The sequence below is a fragment of the Etheostoma cragini genome, chromosome 5, assembly GCF_013103735.1.
Source record: "Etheostoma cragini isolate CJK2018 chromosome 5, CSU_Ecrag_1.0, whole genome shotgun sequence".
NCBI classification, from domain to species: Eukaryota; Metazoa; Chordata; class Actinopteri; order Perciformes; family Percidae; genus Etheostoma; species Etheostoma cragini.
The window spans coordinates 15,560,861-15,579,384 of NC_048411.1; the positions used below are offsets into that span (position 1 = coordinate 15,560,861).

The 18,524-nt window shown below is 41.7% G+C and overlaps 1 protein-coding gene across 1 annotated transcript in view; it reads right to left on the reverse strand.

Moving 5' to 3' along the window:
- The window catches only part of fam172a (family with sequence similarity 172 member A), a 155,880-nt gene that overhangs the window by 71,513 nt on the left and 65,843 nt on the right, over nucleotides 1-18,524 (reverse strand). The window contains exon 8 of the mRNA XM_034870954.1: nucleotides 15,197-15,316. Within this exon, the coding sequence (XP_034726845.1) occupies nucleotides 15,197-15,316 (120 nt within the window). The remainder of the gene's footprint in view (nucleotides 1-15,196; nucleotides 15,317-18,524) is intronic.

The following is an 18,524-nucleotide window of genomic DNA, read 5'->3' on the forward strand; positions in this document are numbered from 1 at the left end:
GGGGTTGGTGAGTAAGGTGGAAGGAGCAAGATGCTGGGGGAAGAATGGAGATGGATGAAATGAGCAAGAAGTGAAGAAGGGATAAAAGTTAAGAAGTGAGTGTGGGGGGAGTGTATTACACATGTTGGCTGGTTAGCTGGTTGGTGGTGGGGTTGGGTTGGGGAGGGTGGGTGGAGGGGTGTGCGGGGGTTAAAAGATGTCTTGACACGACCAAGATGTTTTTAATGTTCGAGGCCGAGAGAGCAAGAAAGTGAGAGAGGGAGAAGAAGAAAGAGAACCATGCATGAAAGCCAATGCCAGAGGAGTCCAGAGGAATGGTCGGGTGTGAAGCCATCTAATAGGAAAGCAGAATATATGAGACAGGGACATACACACACACACACACACACACACACACAGACACACACATATATACACACACACACATTCACAGGCACGCACACACGCACTGTGAATTACTGAGCCACCCAATGTGGCCTGGTAACTGATCTGAACATGAACCACAAACTAATGAGTGACATGACGGCAAAAAAATGAAAAGCTAACTTACTGGGACACCAAACAAGTCTTTGGAGCAAAACGCACACTCATGCTTAAAGGTAAAAAACATGTACACATTAACAAAAGAATCTGTTTTTTGGGGGGTTTTTTTTACTCGGACAGCACATCTAGCTTCATATCCCCACCATGAAACAAGGCCTACCCTTCAGTGAGTTCTGCATTCAGCTCCAAGCCGGCTAAGACATCAAAGGCTGCACCACACCAGGAGTCTCTCACTCGCTCTCCTTCTCCCTTCCTCTCTCTCCCTTCCTTTTGCACTTTCATACCCCCATCGTATTTCACAGCACATAAAGCCTTAAAATGGCACATAAAACAGTTCATCTCTTTTCACTGTCAGCTTTCCAGACTTTAAAAATTAAATATGTTTTACTGCAGGTACATAACTAAAACACACCCATGGAAAAAGATTGCCATAAAGGATTCAAACTCTGCTTTCCATAAGGATCAGAGGCTATATAGTTGGGTTTAGATCAGCTGAATAGCCAATATGGGGTATTTCAAGCTAAAAGTGCAGAAAATACAAGGTGACTGAAACTGTGGAATTGCCAGTTTTTCCTTTGCCACCAATCCCTTCATTATATTTTCCATTAAAACACTGGAGATATATGCAGGAAATAAACGGCACAGTCTGCAGGTGATGCATTTACGCTGAACCCTTCTTTACAAACACACTAAAAGAATGCTGTGACCATGGTGCTGAGGGTTTGGAGGAGGAAGGGTGAAGACACCACAGAATACCAACACCGCATTCAATGAACTTTAAAAGCAGTGAAAGAGAGTGAAGGAGGCGGGCGTGGATCGAGATGCAGAGTTGAAGGAAAAAAGGAAAACAGGGAGAGTAGATGAGAGAAGCAGAGGGGAAGAGAAGGTTTAAACTTCAACCCTAAAGTCACTTAGTTCACTGACATTTGCACTATTATCCGCCTGTTCCTCACAGCTTTTCAGAAACGACACTTTCCTTTCAATTCCTAAGACTTATTCTTCTTTCTACATTCGCCGCAGAATGAGACCATTCACAGTGTTGGGGGCAGAGACAGAAAGAAGGAAAAAAACACAGAAACTGAATTGAATGTGTTGAATTCAAGACAATTTGCAACCCGTATGTCCTCAAGATTCTTCTCGTATATTGTATGCATTCTTATGGAAGAATTAACAAGAGGGGGAGGGGTAAAAATGACAAGTGACAAGCGATTCATTTGAGCTGTCAACATGTCATCTTCACCGCATTCAAACCTCACGTCAACCGCTCGCATTCCCACTCTGGTGAAGGTGACCTAGGTCGTAACCAGCTGACACACCCAGACACAGCAGGTGAATTCATGGAAATACCACAGTGGGAACAGCTAGAGATAGGCAAGAATGAAAGGAAAGTTAGAGCAAAAGGACAAATAGGAAGACGTGACAGAATGTGACATCTGATCCGAAAAGGGAATCAAATGAGGATACATTTGAGAGGACTGAGAGCATCTTGCCATTTCAGGTAAGAAAAAATAGCAAATCCTAGACAATTTTTACACCATAAACAAACAGCACCTCAGAAGATGAATTTTAAATACAGTAGGTAGGGACTGTGAGAAGGAGGAAACAGTGAAGAACAAAATGGTGGTCTTGGACAGAGACATTGAAAAAAAAGAGAGAAAAAATATAAAAAACAATGTGAAGGAGACTCAAGTAAAGGCTTGGAGTGAGACGGTAAAGAATGAAGGAGCAAGGCCGATGTGGAGTTGAGGTTAAGATAAGACATAGTGAGTGAATCAGAAGCAAAGATGAAGAGCATAGAAATGGTGTAAGACCATATATAAACACACAAACAAACAACACACACACACACACACACACACATACATACACACACAAACACACACACACCCTGGGGCGCGAGATAAAAGAAAAGAAAATGAGAAGTTCACAGATAAGTAGATAGAGAGAGTAGGAGGGTGACCGAAAAAGCTCTGTGGAGTGCCAGAGACACACAATAAAGAACGGTAACAGGGAGTGGTTTGACATTAAAAAAAAACAAGGGCAAGTGGCAATGGAAGACTGGCTGAAGGAGAGTTTCGCGAATAAAGAGAGAAGGTAAAAGACAACGAACAACAGAGAGAGGAGCAAAAGAAGTGGACGGCAGTGCCCAATGTGTATTAAAGAGTGAATGAAAGAGCAAGAGAGGTCTGAAGTAGAGGAGAGTGAAGAGAGCGAGACCTTGCCTCTGAGGCAACGAGCCGAGAGGAACGAGAGAGGCAGACAAAGCCGCACACGGCTCTCACACAGCAGAACAAAGAGAGGAGGTGCATCATGGGAGTCTGAGCCTTACGCCGCCACTGACGCCATGTTGGAAAAACACGCAATGGCACATATGCGCAAATCCAAACGCAAACACGCAAGCCTTCATGTAAGGATCACTGACTGGTATATAGTATATTTTGGAATGAAGTCTATATTCCTTTAAATTACAACAGGGTCAGTTTTCCTAGTTTTAGTGCTGCACCTCCTCAACATTCAGAGAATTGCCCAATTACAAGAATATGCAAAAAACTAATAATATACTAGCATACTATAAAACATGCATACATAACATGATTAGAGCCTGTCTGTCATAAACTTGTCTTAATTTTGAATAACGATCACTTTAAAATTGCATAAACCATGCTGCTACAATATGGTTGAGAACAAGGAAACCGTGAGTGAATCAACACAGCATCCTCACTGACCAAGTGAGAAGGTGGAGGGAAAAAAGACAGGCAAGAGGAGGGGGAAAAACAGAGTGAAAGACAGCGTAGGGAGAGGAGAGCTCTCTCTAAAGCACACTGATACAAGCTGACCAGGGTTGAAGCAGAGGGTGAGGATAAACAGAAAGGGAGGAGAGATGCTCAAATTTAGCAGCAATTCAGGTATAAGTGGAAATGCAAATATCAGTCTGTGTGTGCTGAGTGTTCTGTGTGCTTCATTTTAAATCTGATTAGGGGCATATATGCATGTGTTTACTCCCCTAAAAGCAGTGTACACTACTCCGTCAGCGAGCTCAGGAAAACACAGGCTGAAGGTGTAAAGACACAGGGGTGGCAGGGTGAAACTGTGTTTTATTTTCTCAGCAGGAATATCATAATCATACCAGTATGCAAATCTATTAAGATATTGACTGTACGGTTTGCCATCTACCTCCTCTGAATCATACCTATCCCTCTCATCTACTCTCTCTTTCTTTTGCCTCTGCTTCCTCTCTCTCTTTCGGCCCGTGCTCCTCCGGCAGGTCTGATATGCCGGAGCTGCAGCTGAACTCTGAGTAGCACTGTCTCCGGGAAAAAACAAAGTGATCAATGTGAGAAGTCACGGGGCGCACATGGACAGGCCAATCAATGGTGGAAAGAACCTTGCCCAGGGCCTTATGCAAATGGAAGCACGTCCCGTAACCTCGGGAGTGAACATGCGCACTAGATCAATGGGACGAGGGTAGAACCTTAGAGCGAGATCAGCTTCAGCCAGTAAATATGTAATGATGAATCCCCCAAGATTTAACTGAACTCAACTAGCTTGGCTTCTTATATCACAAAGTGGCAAGAAAGACCCCGTGTTGAAGAGGTGGGGTGTGTGGTGGGTGGGGAGGGACAAGAGAGATTCTTTTTAATCTCTCGCACAATGATGCAATGAGGACAGATTTTTTTCACTTCCCTTTCACTTGGGAGGAAAAAACAGGAAGACAAAAAGGTGAGGAGACTTATGAATAGTCATCTCAACAATACTTGTTTGAGGTGTAATGCTTTTCAATTACGTCACCATGGCAACATCTGTGTGTTTTGAGGAACGAAAGAAATGGGTGGGTAACCGTGACGACCTGGTGAAAGCGTCCCGACCATTGAAAACGATGGATGGTCAGACCAAGGTCTGGACAAGACAAACTATTCAGAACCAACAGCTGACATTTACTAATGCCCTCATATACCCGAGTTTGAAAGTGGTATTAATCAGAAGCTATCACACACCAATTAAAAGTAGTCAAATTATGTACAAGGTAACCGTGGCAATCTGGAGATTGATAACAACTATCGTCTCTGTAAGCAGAGAATGATAAACAGCAACTTACTATATTTTCATGAAAAAAGTAAGCTGTGTACTCAAACTGTGGACTGCCATGGACAAAAAATAGAAGGCGATGCTGTTAAAACAGTCAAAGGTATTTTTGGTGAACCGAACGTATCTGTTAGCAACTAATGAATGTTAGCGTCGTTCACTTGTTAGCCACGGGTAATACGCATTTCAAAGGGAAGGAAAGGATTTTCGACTGGGCAACAGCCTTCAACACACCGGTTTTGCTAGTGCAACTGGCATTTCAGATGCAGCTACTGGTACTGCTGAAGCCAGTTCATATAAATATTTGAACAAGTTGTACTTAACAAATGAATACAGATTCCAATGAAAAAAATCTCATGTTTAAAATTTTCTGCAAATTGTGCCCACAGGGTCTGAAAAAACAAGTCTGAATTTAGCAACAAATTGGAAATGACACATCCAAGGAGGTTAAACTGAAAAAGAATAGCTCAAAGGGCTTATTAAAAAAAACAAAAAAACGGAAGAAATGAATCTGGGACTGTGAACTTAGTTCAAAATCCAAACTAAACTAACGTGAACTAGTTCCTTTTAATCTGTGTGAACTGAACTTTAAGATAGCTACGGAGACAAAGAGGGATTCTTCAACAGACGATGGAAACCACAATGTATGGAAGTGATCCAGAAGTGTATTGAGCGCTCCTGCATCAGAGCCTGAAAGCAGCAGCGCCATGCCGGCCACTGGGTTGTTGAGAACACTACCGGAGCGTTTGATCAAAACAAGACGCATATATCCCCAAGATTTTTCAATAGTGTGAAAATGAAAGTGTTGCCTTGAATTTCCCTCGGTTGTTGGCTAGGTCTCAGATGACCTTTCTAACCCTAGAGCACAAAAGTGAGGGAAACAGGAAGAATGTATATTTTGTAACATATAGGTGCTTTATCAAGCTAAGCTTGGATCACTCCTGAACACAAGGTGAATCACAGAGTTTGCGGTTTGTAGGTGTGTTGGTATGTATGCTACTAAAACTGTAGGAAAATACAGCATTTCTTTCTCGCCGAAAGAGACTGAATAGAGAGCAACTGATAATATAGATATACTATAAATCCTCTTGAAATCCATTTAGTTGAGAACGCCCGACTAATTAACTAGCTAGTAAGTTGTTGTTATGCATGAGAAAACAGAGGACAGGGAGATCCTAGCAGCAAATAGGACACATGATGAAGGAGGACAACTCAGTGGACAAATGGGATCCACCCTGTATTCTAACTGCATCCCTTTGACTAACTTAGACATTATGAAACAACTGGACGAAAAAGAGGAATGCAGTTTATGTGTAATGATATAATTTATGACAAATAAATCAAAAACAACAACAGACAGTGGTTATGTTTCAGGAGCATGATTGTCTTGCCACTGTGCAACAATAATACAAGACAGAATTAATAATGACGGAAATCAAAAAATGCTGCCACTAACAGAAAAATGTAGTACCTCAGTACATCACACAAAATCAATTTCCCTTGATATTGAAGGACAGCACAAGAAAGACAAGAGGTGAGTAAAGTATCCCCCCCCCCCCACTATAAATGTAATCTAAAAACCAAAGATGCTCCTGAAACATAGAGAGAAACACCAACAAAGGTGAGAATAATGGCGACGTATTGAAGGGAATACTTCACAAAGCCTATTGTGCGAGTATCCTTTTCAGACCGCAAACCCGCTGTAATTTGGTCTGCGTCATCTGCCTCTAGTCACAATGCAGCACTACAGCTTTGAAATGGATGGCAAATGAAGGCCATTTGTACATAATCACAGCAAATAGAAGAATTCAGAAGCCCTACAATGTGTTGTTGAGGTGGAAAGAAAGACCTTGGTCTATCTGTGGCAACCAGCACAGCTAAGGTTTGGCAAGGGAGGTCTTTTTTTCCCCCCAGAAACAAGCAAATCAATTCAAATCAAATCAGCTTGCTAGCCGTGACATTTAAACAGTTCAATTTACATCCTTATGTTAAGAGGAGAGCCGCTCTCTAAGATGCCTATTCATTCACAAAGAAATTAGATGTCTATATTTCAGCTGCTTAATAGAGCAAATATGCTGTAGCCCTACTGAGGAAGAAACCATATCATTTCATGGTGTACAAAGGGCTAGGCATTGTCTGTCATTACAAGCGGAGCACAAAAACACAGAGAGGGATAATGTACATAATATAGACAGGACCGGAAAACAGCACCGTGCATGATATGCATGTGTTACCACATACACGCACACGCAAGCGCGTATCAACGCACGTGCACACATGCAAGCGTACATACACACTTTCTCAGTGGCGATGGTATATGTCCTGAGGGCTGCTGTCCTGCTGTGCAGGCTGGCAGGCACTTTTGTCATGGTGGTCCTTTTGTTTCACATCAAACAAAACGCCACAGCTTTGCATACGGCTCCACTAATTTCTGCTAGTGTGCCCCAGCCATTTATCATCGCCTCTCACCCTCTCCTCCCCTAACGTGGCTCTGATAGCTGCTCTCCACCAAGCTGTTCTGCTCAGGACGATACAGGCTTACACTCACACACACACACACAAACACACACCCATAAAATATGTGTGCACCCAGACACAGACAGACATACACACAGGAAACTGCACTACTACTAAATCGCTTACAAGCCCGCCAGCTATGGAGAACCTTGAGATAAAAACAAACCTTCTCTTCATCCCCTCCAGAAGCAATAGACAGGCTAGCACTCAGAGTTTCGAAGGCGGCCGAGATGCGCATAGAACATTAGACGAGGGGATTTTCAGAGCCTGTGTATGGACGTCTTCACAGCTGGGATAATTTTGTCAACAAATTAAAAGTGATTTTTGCTTGTGAAAAACTCAGGTGAAGGTTGCATTGGTCTTTGAAGAGTATGTCTGATATAAATGTGGAACTTAGTTTGACACAGTTTAAAGGAACCCTCCAACATTTTAGGGACATAAATGTGTTTGCTGTCTGAATGGGATTTAGATTTTGTCAAAAGATCAATATCAATTTTTTGTCTGTGCATTCAGTAGAGATTGGTCCGGGACGTGTTTAGTTCAAGATTAACGGTTTAGTTTTAGGAAGGCACAAACACTGGACCAAGGGTGGAAAAGTCCATCCAAGAATCAGCTAGGCTTTGCTGAGACATAGGAAATAGTGGAACGCCAAGAACTTTACGATAAGACAAGGACTTTAAAGATACTTTGCTTCTCTCGGAAGTTGGTAAAGAAGTCTGATGCATAAGCTAACTCAAACCACGTTCGTTTTGTATTCCTACACATTAAATACACAAGAAGACAACTAAATTACAACAAGAAAGCAAATACGTATTCCTTAAAAACCATAGAAAATGACAAAAACTTACATGACATCATAAAAGGTGAATTTAATTTAATTAAGGAGAAAAAAAGCTGAATGCAGTCACAGAGCATAAGTAAAGCTATAAATGGGGATGCCAGAGCTCTACATGCTTGTCAAAACACCAGATATACCGGCAGACATTTAAAGCATGATGAATAAGAATTAGGATCAGGTACAATTACATCACTAAATATAATGTATTCTAATATTTACATATGTACATTTCTGTAATTTTTAAGAGGAATGCTGTAAAAAGGGTGAGGACTGGAAACAGAAGTGTTGAGTTGTGTTCAATGGGCTGTTACCATGCCAGTCATGGAGCTCTACAGACCATTGCCAGGCCCAGAGTCCCGCATAGAGGGCATAGTTGGCACCGCTGCTGCCCTAAGGGTCACCACGACTGGGAGAACGGGAATTAGTAGGACAAAGGAAATGAGGACACAAAACAGGAAGTTAAGCAGAACGCAGTTTGGGATGGCGAATATGGCGGTGAACGGGTTCTGTACGTATAGTAAAAAAGATTCAAGGGAAAGAAACTTGAAGAGCGATCGGGCAAACAAAGTAAAAAAAGCGCAAAGAAATGGATATGAGCTTTTTTGAAAAATGTGGTAAATGAATAGGAAATCTTTTTAAGTCAGAGGCCAGAAAAAAGTAAGTGTAACTACGTTTTCTTATTTGTAATTCAACTTGTGAGTCGGATTAGGCACAAGAAAGCTTATTGTTCTTCTTTGCAGCTTTTCCATACCATACAACAGTACCAGTGCAACCTTTCATTTAGTGTGAGGATGCCACATCACGGTAGAGATTTTTAATCACTTTCTAAACTCAGAGCTATGTAAAACTAACTTCTCAGAGTCCGACTGATTCACCCGGCACTGTTTCATCTTTCTCATCCTCCACACACCGGTATAGCAATGAAGTCCACAAGGAGTAAATAAATCCTATCTGTATCACCTCAAGCATCTCTTCCCACATCTGACACCTAGCCCCAACACACACACATGCACTTGCACACACATGCATCCAAGGACAACAAGAAAAAAAACGTAGTTATTTTCATTACAGATGGAAACAGATAGCATTGTACAGAAAGTGTACAGGAAGATATACTGCAAGCATGAACTATGGGGCGTGTTCATAGAGGATACTTAAAATCTGTACTCATGTTCTTGAGGGGCTGTTGTGGCGACTGGCTGGTTGTCTGGTTGGCACCCACACATTTGTGTACTGGGAGACAGATGCATTCTTACATAAGACCTTATATAATATGGCCCTCTCCTATCCAATAGGAGTGCTCCTTTTTCGATCTGTGAGCGGGGAAGGTTAGTGCAGAAACACAACCACCACTACCACGTACATCCGTCCCCCCCGCACTCCTGCCAATGAAGAAAGATTAAAAAGACAGACTGAGCAGAGAAAGATATTCAGGCAGGGATCTCTTTCTGTATGGTTCTGTTTCCTCGGCCCCTTACTCTCTCTCTAGTTTGTACTAAATTAAGATTTTGTCCTGAAGAAAGGCTACTACAGACCTAGAACCTAGAGGAGCGTGGCCAGTTTGTTTGTGTGAGATGGAGAGACGCAGAGAGGCTAAAACTCCTTAAACTTTGAAGGGAATGTAGGAATACTGGGTTCAAAACAAAGTGTTAAGACTGGGAGAACATGACCCATCTTCCTTTAAAACCATACAGCTGAAAGAGACAGAAAAGGAGGAGCAGGCTGGCCAAGCATGAAAGCAGATGTCAGAGGAGACTCCAGACTCTAAGGGAGCGACAGAGAGAAAAAGAGAACTGCAAAACAGGGAACTGAGATGGATGGATGGATTCTGTGATAGCTGAAGAATGATAGAAAAGGGAAAAGGGCGAGAAAGGTGGGGTTGAAGCAGAGAAAGAGCGAGCAATGTTCCCCCTGCAGCGCAAGCCTCTCTCTCACACTCTCATTCAAAGGCAGTTAGCTACTCTTTGATGTGTCTATAATTAGTCAGTACACACTGTGAAGTGTTTTAAAAGAAATCAAATTGCAATGAAACACTTGAGCGCTCCAAACAGGGGCTAACATGCTCCGGAGCAAAGGGAGCGGGCAGGAGAAATTAATAGCAGACCTTTTTGATGTGCTTGATCAGAACTGTATTTATTAACTGCAAAGGGGAGTAGTAATTAACCCACAGACAGCTTGTTTTCTCTGGGTCTTCTCATGTGTCAAACGGTTCATCCCACAAGGCTCCAATTTCCAGCTCATGGCCACCCACCTCCCAATCCTTTCTGCTGGACCACTTTCTCCTCAATTAAGCAGATGGTTTGAACATGTATGTACTGTATGCATGTATGTATGTATGTATGTATGTATGTATGTATGTATGTATGTATGTATGTATGTACAGTACAGGCCAAAAGTTTGGACACACCTTCTCATTCAATGAATTTCCTTTATTTTAATGACTATTTACATTGTAGATTATCACTTTAGGCATAAAAACTATGAACTTTAAAAAAAAGTGTGAAAAAACTGAAAACATATGTTATATTCTAGTTCTTTCAAAGTAGCCACCTGTTGCTTTTTTGATGGTGCTGCAAACCCTTGGTAATCTCTCAATGAGCTATATGAGGTAGTCACCTAAATAGCTAAATAAAGAGAAACGAGTGGCCATCATTACTTTAAGAAATAAAGGTCAGTCGGTCCGTAAAATTACGAAAACTTTGAACGGGCCCCCAAGTGCAGTTGCAAAAACCATCAAGCGCTACAACCAAACTGGCTCACATGAGGACTGCCCCAGGAAAGGAAGACCAAGAGTGACCTCTGATGCTGAGGATAAGTTCTTCTGAGTCACCAGCCTCAGAAATTGCAAGTTAACACAAGCTCAGATTAGAGACCAGATGAATACCCCACAGAGTTCTAGCAGCAGACACATCTCTAGAACAACTGTTAAGAGGAGACTGCGCAAATCAGGTCTTCATGGTCAAATAGCAGCTAGGAAACCACTGGTAAAGAGGAGAGGAAACAAGCAGAAGAGATTTGTTTGGGCCAAGGAACAGAATGAATGGACATTAGACCAGTGAGAATCTGGGCTTTGGTCTGATGAGTCCAAGTTTGAGATCTTTGGTTGCAACCGCCATGTCTTTGAGGGACAGAGAAAAGTTGACCGGATGGATTCTACATGCCTGGTTCCCAACGTGAAGCATGGAGGAGGAGGTGTGATGGTGTGGAGATGCTTTACTGGTGACATTGAACCTGAACATACTGAACCAGCATGACAACCACAGCATCCTGCAGCGACATCCCATCCGGTTTGTGTTTAGTTGGACCATCATTTATTTTTCAACAGGACAATGACCCCAAACACACCTCCAGGCTGTGTAATGGCTATTTGACCAAGAAGGAGAGTGATGGAGTGCTGCGCCACCACAGTCACCGGACCTGAACCCAATCAAGATGGTTTAGGGAGAGCTGGACCGCGGAGTGAAGGCAAAAGGGCCAACAAGTGCTGAGCATTCTGGGAATTCCTTCAAGACTGTTGGGAAACCATTTCAGGTGACTACCTCTTGAAGCTCATCAAGAGAATGCCAAGAGTGTGCAAAGCAGTAATCAGAGCAAAGGGTGGCTACTTTGAAGAAACTAGAATACAATACATGTTTTCTGTTGTAGTTTGGGGTTTTGATTTGGGTGTTTCTTGGCCTTCCTTGTGTTTGTTAGGTTTCTCCCCGGTTTTGTGTTGTTGGTCCTGTTTTGTGTTCCCCGGTAAGTGTTGTTTGTTCTGCTTCCTGTTTTATGTTGATAGTCTGGTTTCCTGTTCTGTTTCCTCTTGCCCAGCTTTACTTTTGCCTGTCCGATTGTCCTGCCCCGTCCTAATGTGATTTACCTAATGTCTTACCTGTTGCCCGTTACTTCTTGTATTTAAATCCCTGTGTTCTCTTTGTCCTCTGTCAGATTCTTCTAGTTCATCTGCCCATCGATACTGAGTCTGCTGCCTGTTCCCGTGTTCACAGTGAGTTTTCCCCTATAAAGTTTACCCTGCCATTATTTCGCCTTCCAAAGTGCCTAGTTTTGGTTTTTGGGCTGGGATTTTGCTTTTTGCTCGTTTGGGTCCACCTTCTGCTCCCATAACAGTTTTCAGTTATTTCACACTTTTTTGTTAAGTACATAATTCCATATCTGTTCCTTCATAGTTTTGATGCCTTCAGTGATAATCTACAATGTAAATAGTCATGAAAATAAAGGAAACGCATTGAATGAGAAGGTGTGTCCAAACTATTGGCCTGTGTTGTATGTATGTATGTATGTACTATGTAATGTATATACTATGTATGCATGTATGTATGTATGTATGTATGTATGTATGTATGTATGTATGTAAAATGGCTTGAATAAGGTTACACACCCATTCTAAGGTTGATTTAAAAAAGGAATAAAAAAACATCTTTTGGAAATTGATCTTAACGCCTTAATTCCAAATATGTAGGGAAATCCAACCTTTTAAGTACACCAATTTTCTGTGAATGAATAATGTACTGTAAATACATTTTAAAAAAATACAGGGGGCATGAGTATACTCACCCCTATGTTAAAATCCCATAAAGGCATTCAGATTTTTATTTTTTATTGCCAGTTATTTCATGGATCCAGGATGCTATGCATCCTGATAAAGTTCCCTTGGCCTTTGGAATTAAAATAACCCCATATCATCACATACCCTTCACCATACCAAAAGATAGGCATGGGGAGGCTTTTAAAAACTATAATGCCTGTATGTGTTTGTGTCAGTTTTTAAGAGGTGGTTTCGACAAACAACAGAGGCTGGGATGGCCTCGAGGGAACCCTCACAATAGCATATTCAAACACCCTGTATGGATGTTGACTTCTCCATATTCCATCTGCTTTATCCTATGTATTTATATATGCACTTACTGTAAATGAGTGTTTTAACAGCATTTTCGCATGACAATGACATCATATAAAAGAACCTCATCAAGGCCTTTACACAGAGAGAGGGAGTCTGACTGAAGGAAACAGACAGACAAAATGAGACAAATAGAAAGAATAGCAAGTCCTCGTCACACAGCGAGAAAGCCCGGGAGATGGGCTGTCACGGACAAAACACTGCATGAATATTTAGCAGCCAAATTAAAATTACAAAATACTAAACAAAAAGGAGTAGGTGAAAGAGAAAGAAAAAAATATATATTTCTGAAAACACCAGTGGGACAAGTGCCCACCTTTAATCCCCCACTAGCCATTCCCAAATTTTGCCGCCTCCCTCCTCTTCCCCTTTTTAAGAAAAGAGAAGAGATATGTCCAAATTAATATGGGATGTGGAGTCTAGCAGTAAATCCTTCAGATCAAGAAACCAGCAGACTGGCATTGTAACCCAGCTCTCAGATCATAGAGAGGCTTGCAAACACAACTGGCACCATATGTCAGCTAGCATAGCTTAATACAGTGCAGTCTTTGGTATTCTAAATGTGAATGATGCTAGCACAGCATGTTCGCAATAAGTCTGGCACTGAGCCAATATTGCTACATACAAGTGGTTGTTGGAATTTCAGAAGCTGCAAATACAACAGTGTTTTTTTCTTCTTCTTTTTTTCATCAAGCAGCAGATAGATACTTTATGCTGGAATTAATGTGAGAAAATGTGCAAAAATGTTTTACGCACTGTAACTTATTAGCTAAATTTAGTTTTCAAAATGATAGCATCCTTTGTAGGAATATGAGCCTAAAATATCACATCTGGCAGTTGTCTTGTCAACTCTCTGCATCATAAACATCACATCCTGTAACTTGAATCTTTACAACTTACTAGTTACTTTACTTTGTGATGTATATGTACTTAAAGTTACTGTATCACAATCTTAGGGTCAGAACATTGTATTAGATGAAATGGTAGGAAAGAGCTAAAAGACGCCCATTAACTACACAGTACATGAGTTTCCGCTGCTGTATATGTCACTAGTACACACATTAGACTTAGATTGGATAATAAATCAAGCAGCAAGTAGGACGCTAGCAGGGTACAATCATAAACTTCCCCACCATCAATCATGACTGTTAAATGCTACTCCGACCCAGTGAGGATAACTCACCCCAATGGTATCTGCACGCTGAAGCTTTAGGCAACTCCAGTAATTAAAACACTAACAGAAGAGGAAGTACAATTCAATTCAACTTTTTTGCAGTGTCATATCACAACAGAAATTATTTCAGGACACTTTACAGAGAGACCACACTCTATAATTTACAGGGCTACAAACATTTCTCCCAAGAGCATTTAGTGTGGTGGCAGTGAGGAAAAACGTCCTTTTAACAGGTAAAAATTGCAAACAGAACCTGGCTCTAGGTGGGGGGGCCATCTCCCCACCCAGTTGGGGGGTCAGAGGGAGATGGAGAGAGAGAGAGAGAGAGAGAGAGAGAGAGAGAGATGCACAGGGAAATGACAATGATTATGTGATGCTTAATCCCACTAGGACATCGAACCAAACCAAAGTCTAGAGAATAAAGCATTAACCTCAGCAGCCTTCATACAGTACAATCCACATAGCACACACCGTAGGCCCATTTTGCTGAAGGGTGTGGTAATAAAGTCAAGATGCTGGCCAAACTTTTACTTGCTCCATCCCCTGTGCACCATTAATTGGTTCAAATCCACTTCCCTCCCACCATCTTTCAACCTTTCCCCTGTCTCTCTTCAGACTGGGTGATCCACATGCTCTGCAGCATATCTGCTATAACAGTACCACTGTTGTTGCATTGCCATGCCTTCATTTCTCTCCTTTCCCCTGTTTCCCTCCTGCTCTTGGTTTGTAGAGGAGGTGGATAGTGCCCAAGGACAAGGATGAACCAGATTGTTTACAGAAGCCGTACTTTTTCAAGGAAACTAAATGCTATTTATTTTTAATCGTTCCACCATGTTTCACACACTATTTCTCTGCTGCCTGTCTCCCTGAGGTGACCGATGCTAGTACTGCTCTGCACATTTGGATATACGTGTGTACAGATCTGAGAATATGCAGGATTTGTTTGCATACTGACATGTTTTGGTAAATGTAAGGGTATCATCGCAAACGTGGCTTTTAGTTAATCTAACAATTGGAATACGGAGCTTGTCCAACATTAAACATAGATGTGAGTGATTGGTCGGACAGGAGTGTACTGTGTGTCTCATTGAGTCTCTTTGTCGGTGGGAAGTAGGAAAGATAAGCAGAAAACTAAAACACTCACCAGCTCAACGAAAGACAGCCCTCCGTAGCTGTGGGCCATGATGAAGATATTCTTGGCTGCGGCTTTGGACACAAAGTGGTCCCACACGTACAGCACGTGTTCCTCAGAGGAACTGTTTTCCTGCAACACAACAACTCTAATGTTATATCCACAACAAAAAAGAATGATGTCAATCTCATGAGCTTGAAGGCTGTCAACAAACCAAGTTGTTCAATTACAAAACATTTAAGATATGTGTCCATCCAATGAGAGTGGAGCTGAATGGAATTATCAAAGTCTTTTAATTTAATAGTACATAATCAAAACCTGCACCCTGGGTTCAGACAAAAAGAAAGAAGCTATAAAAGAGAAACTACAAAGTGGTGGTGGCCAGAGGGGATTCTATAAAGAGCCACACTTCGGTAGATCAATAAGTCTTGCATATTGCAAATGCCCTAAATGTAAAACTCAATAGGCTCTGTGACGTAACGTTTAAATCTTAATTTGTACCCTGTTGTTAAATCGAAGACCCATCTATACACCAGTAAAAGCATAATGGGAAGACACTAGGGGAAGGTCAAAGGAAAAAACAACAGAGAGGAGATATATACACGTGCATATACAAAACAGCACAGTTTTGCAACCACGTACGCAATCACAAATGAATACCCCTACGTATGTTCTCACTCTCATCTGCATGCCCACAGTCTCTCTCAAACACCCACACACACACACACACACACCCACACACACACGCAAGATTACGCACACACAACCAGAAGACATGTTTAATTAACCAGAGATGTAAGCGCTTATCCAGGGCTGGAAAGTACAATAGCAAAAGTACAGGCGAGAAAAGGGCATCCATTAATGAACTTGTGACATTGATTCTAGACTTTGATTTCCTATCAAACTGTCTGGTTCACAGTAGAAATCAGCCAAACATTCCCACAAGAGGTTGCACTACACTACACCTTAGTCGACTAGAAACACCTGTATCCTTAGATCACAACACAATGCTGCATTTAGCACAATACTGGACACAAACACCCTATACACACACACACAGACGCGCACACACACGCTCCTTTTAATTAGCATACATATGTCTATAAAAAGGAATATCTCGAAATAAACAAACACATGGCCTACAGAGAATGGAAGCAAGTTCTGTTAATTAAGCGTTAAAATGTTTCATGTAACTCCATAAAAAATAATTAGTGATATGAGATAAAGGACAGAGGAGGTGTCTTAAGAGACTCTTCTGTGAGTTTCCATAAATGTGTTTGCATTTAAAAAATTAAGACAGTATACAGTATAATCAAAGAAAGATAATTGGACTACTTTGGTTTGGTCTCCTAAAGGTGGTAATTGAGGAGATAGTGTAGAACATACGCTACATAACATATGGTTGAAACTTTACCTTTTTAGAAAAGTATGGTAGCTTGCGACTTGATGAGATGTTTTCGCTTGTGCATATCTGTGTGTACAGGTTTGTGAGCGGGTATGTGTGCACTTTCACTATTTGATGATGTGCTGCTGTGTGTCTTTGTTGCTGTGTTTGTCTAGAGGTAAATTAACCTGTCAGAGTGTTTGTGTTTACTGCTAGATTAGCATGAGGGGGTTGTAGTGTCAGCACCTACCTCCATTCACAGAGTGTGATGCAAGAGTGGGCAACTCTCTGCCCTGCCCTTCGGCCATCAGTGCTCTGCTCATGTTTGTGTGTGTGTGTGTGTGTTTGTGTGTGTATGTGTGTGTGTGTGTGTGTGTGTGCATGTGTGCATGAGTGTGTGTGTGTGTCTGTGTCTCTGTGTGTTATTCTAGGTACACGGAGGGGCTGGCTGAAGCAGAGTTGTCTGTCTGAAAAGATGTGACATCAAAGTCCTTTGAAGTCTACCTACTCTCTCCTCCTCCATTTTACCCTTCATCTGTGAAGCCCATTTCATTAGCCTGCCTGCCTTCCTCAGTCCTTCCGTCTCCTCTACCTTGTTTTTTCTCCTCACCTGTTCTGCTCCAAACTCTTCCGTCCCCATTTTTCAACCCACCCTTCAGTAATAATGCCGGCTATGGAAACATTAGGCAGGGTGTGTGTGTGTGTGTGTGTGTGTGTGTGTGTGTGTGTGTGTGTGTGTGTGTGTGTGTTTGTCAACTTTGCTAATATAAACTCATAAACTGACTGCCGACAAAACGTTCCAATAAGTGATAACTGACAAAATATGACGTTATAACGTGATGACAACAAGCAACGTTTTTTTTTAAAAATAAAAATAATAATAATAATAATAATATCTTAAGAAATATATTGCACAGTTGATGTCTTCATGGAGGCAAATAAGTCTACATGTGCTCATGTTGCCCAATGTACACACAATGCATAATTTTGCCTACACCCACAGCGGCAACAGAATGACTGACTATCTGGCATGGCAGTGAAGTGAATTATCTAAACAGCATTTGCATACTGTTGCAATTATTTCCTGGGGTTAATTAGCTGCAGTGGAGCACACTGCCCTGTGAGACTGAATTCCTGTCACCAGCTCTCACACAGTATCTCAGCTTATTTATTTATATTCCACAGATTCCCTGAATTGTGTGTGTGTATTTGATTTGTGTGTGTGTGTGTGTGTGTGTGTGTGTGTGCTTGTGTGTGTGTGTGTTGTGTATGCATCTTCCAGCACTGACAGAATAGCGTCCCAACTGCACACCTGTTGCCAACTTCCTTCAGCCATGACTGTCTTGAGACATTTAAGGGTGTGTGCCGTTTGTGTGTGTGTGTGTGTGTGTGTGTTTACCACATATCCTGTAGAGTAATCCATACTGTCCCCTCAGAGAATATAAAATATAAATCAGCGCCTTGATATTCTCAGGACCAGAAAGTCTCAAGATGTTGACAGCTAACTATTATCAAGAAGACATACAAAAAAAGGCAGAGATAGCTAAAGAAAGTAGACAAATAGAGAGATAGAGATTGAGCCATGCATATTATGGAGGGCATACAGCATCTATCTAACTGAAGGAGAGAGCAGTGTATGAGAAGAGTTTGACAGGCTCTCTCAGCTCTGGAATAAGAATTTATGACCATACATACATTTTCTGAGTGATCACCTTTATCCTATAATGAAACAATTCTTCCCTCTTGTAGGACAGCAATGCCCCCATCAACAGTGTCCAAGGGCCTTGATTAATGTTACTGTACCCGTTTCTGTAAATGTTTTGATTATGAATGACCTGTCCGCCATCCAACTCTCAACAGCTGAAAAAGGTACTGTGTTTGCTGGACTTGCAGCTGTAAAAGAATGACTGCAATGGGAATGATCGGAAGCCACCTCCTGCCATGTCTATCCGTGCA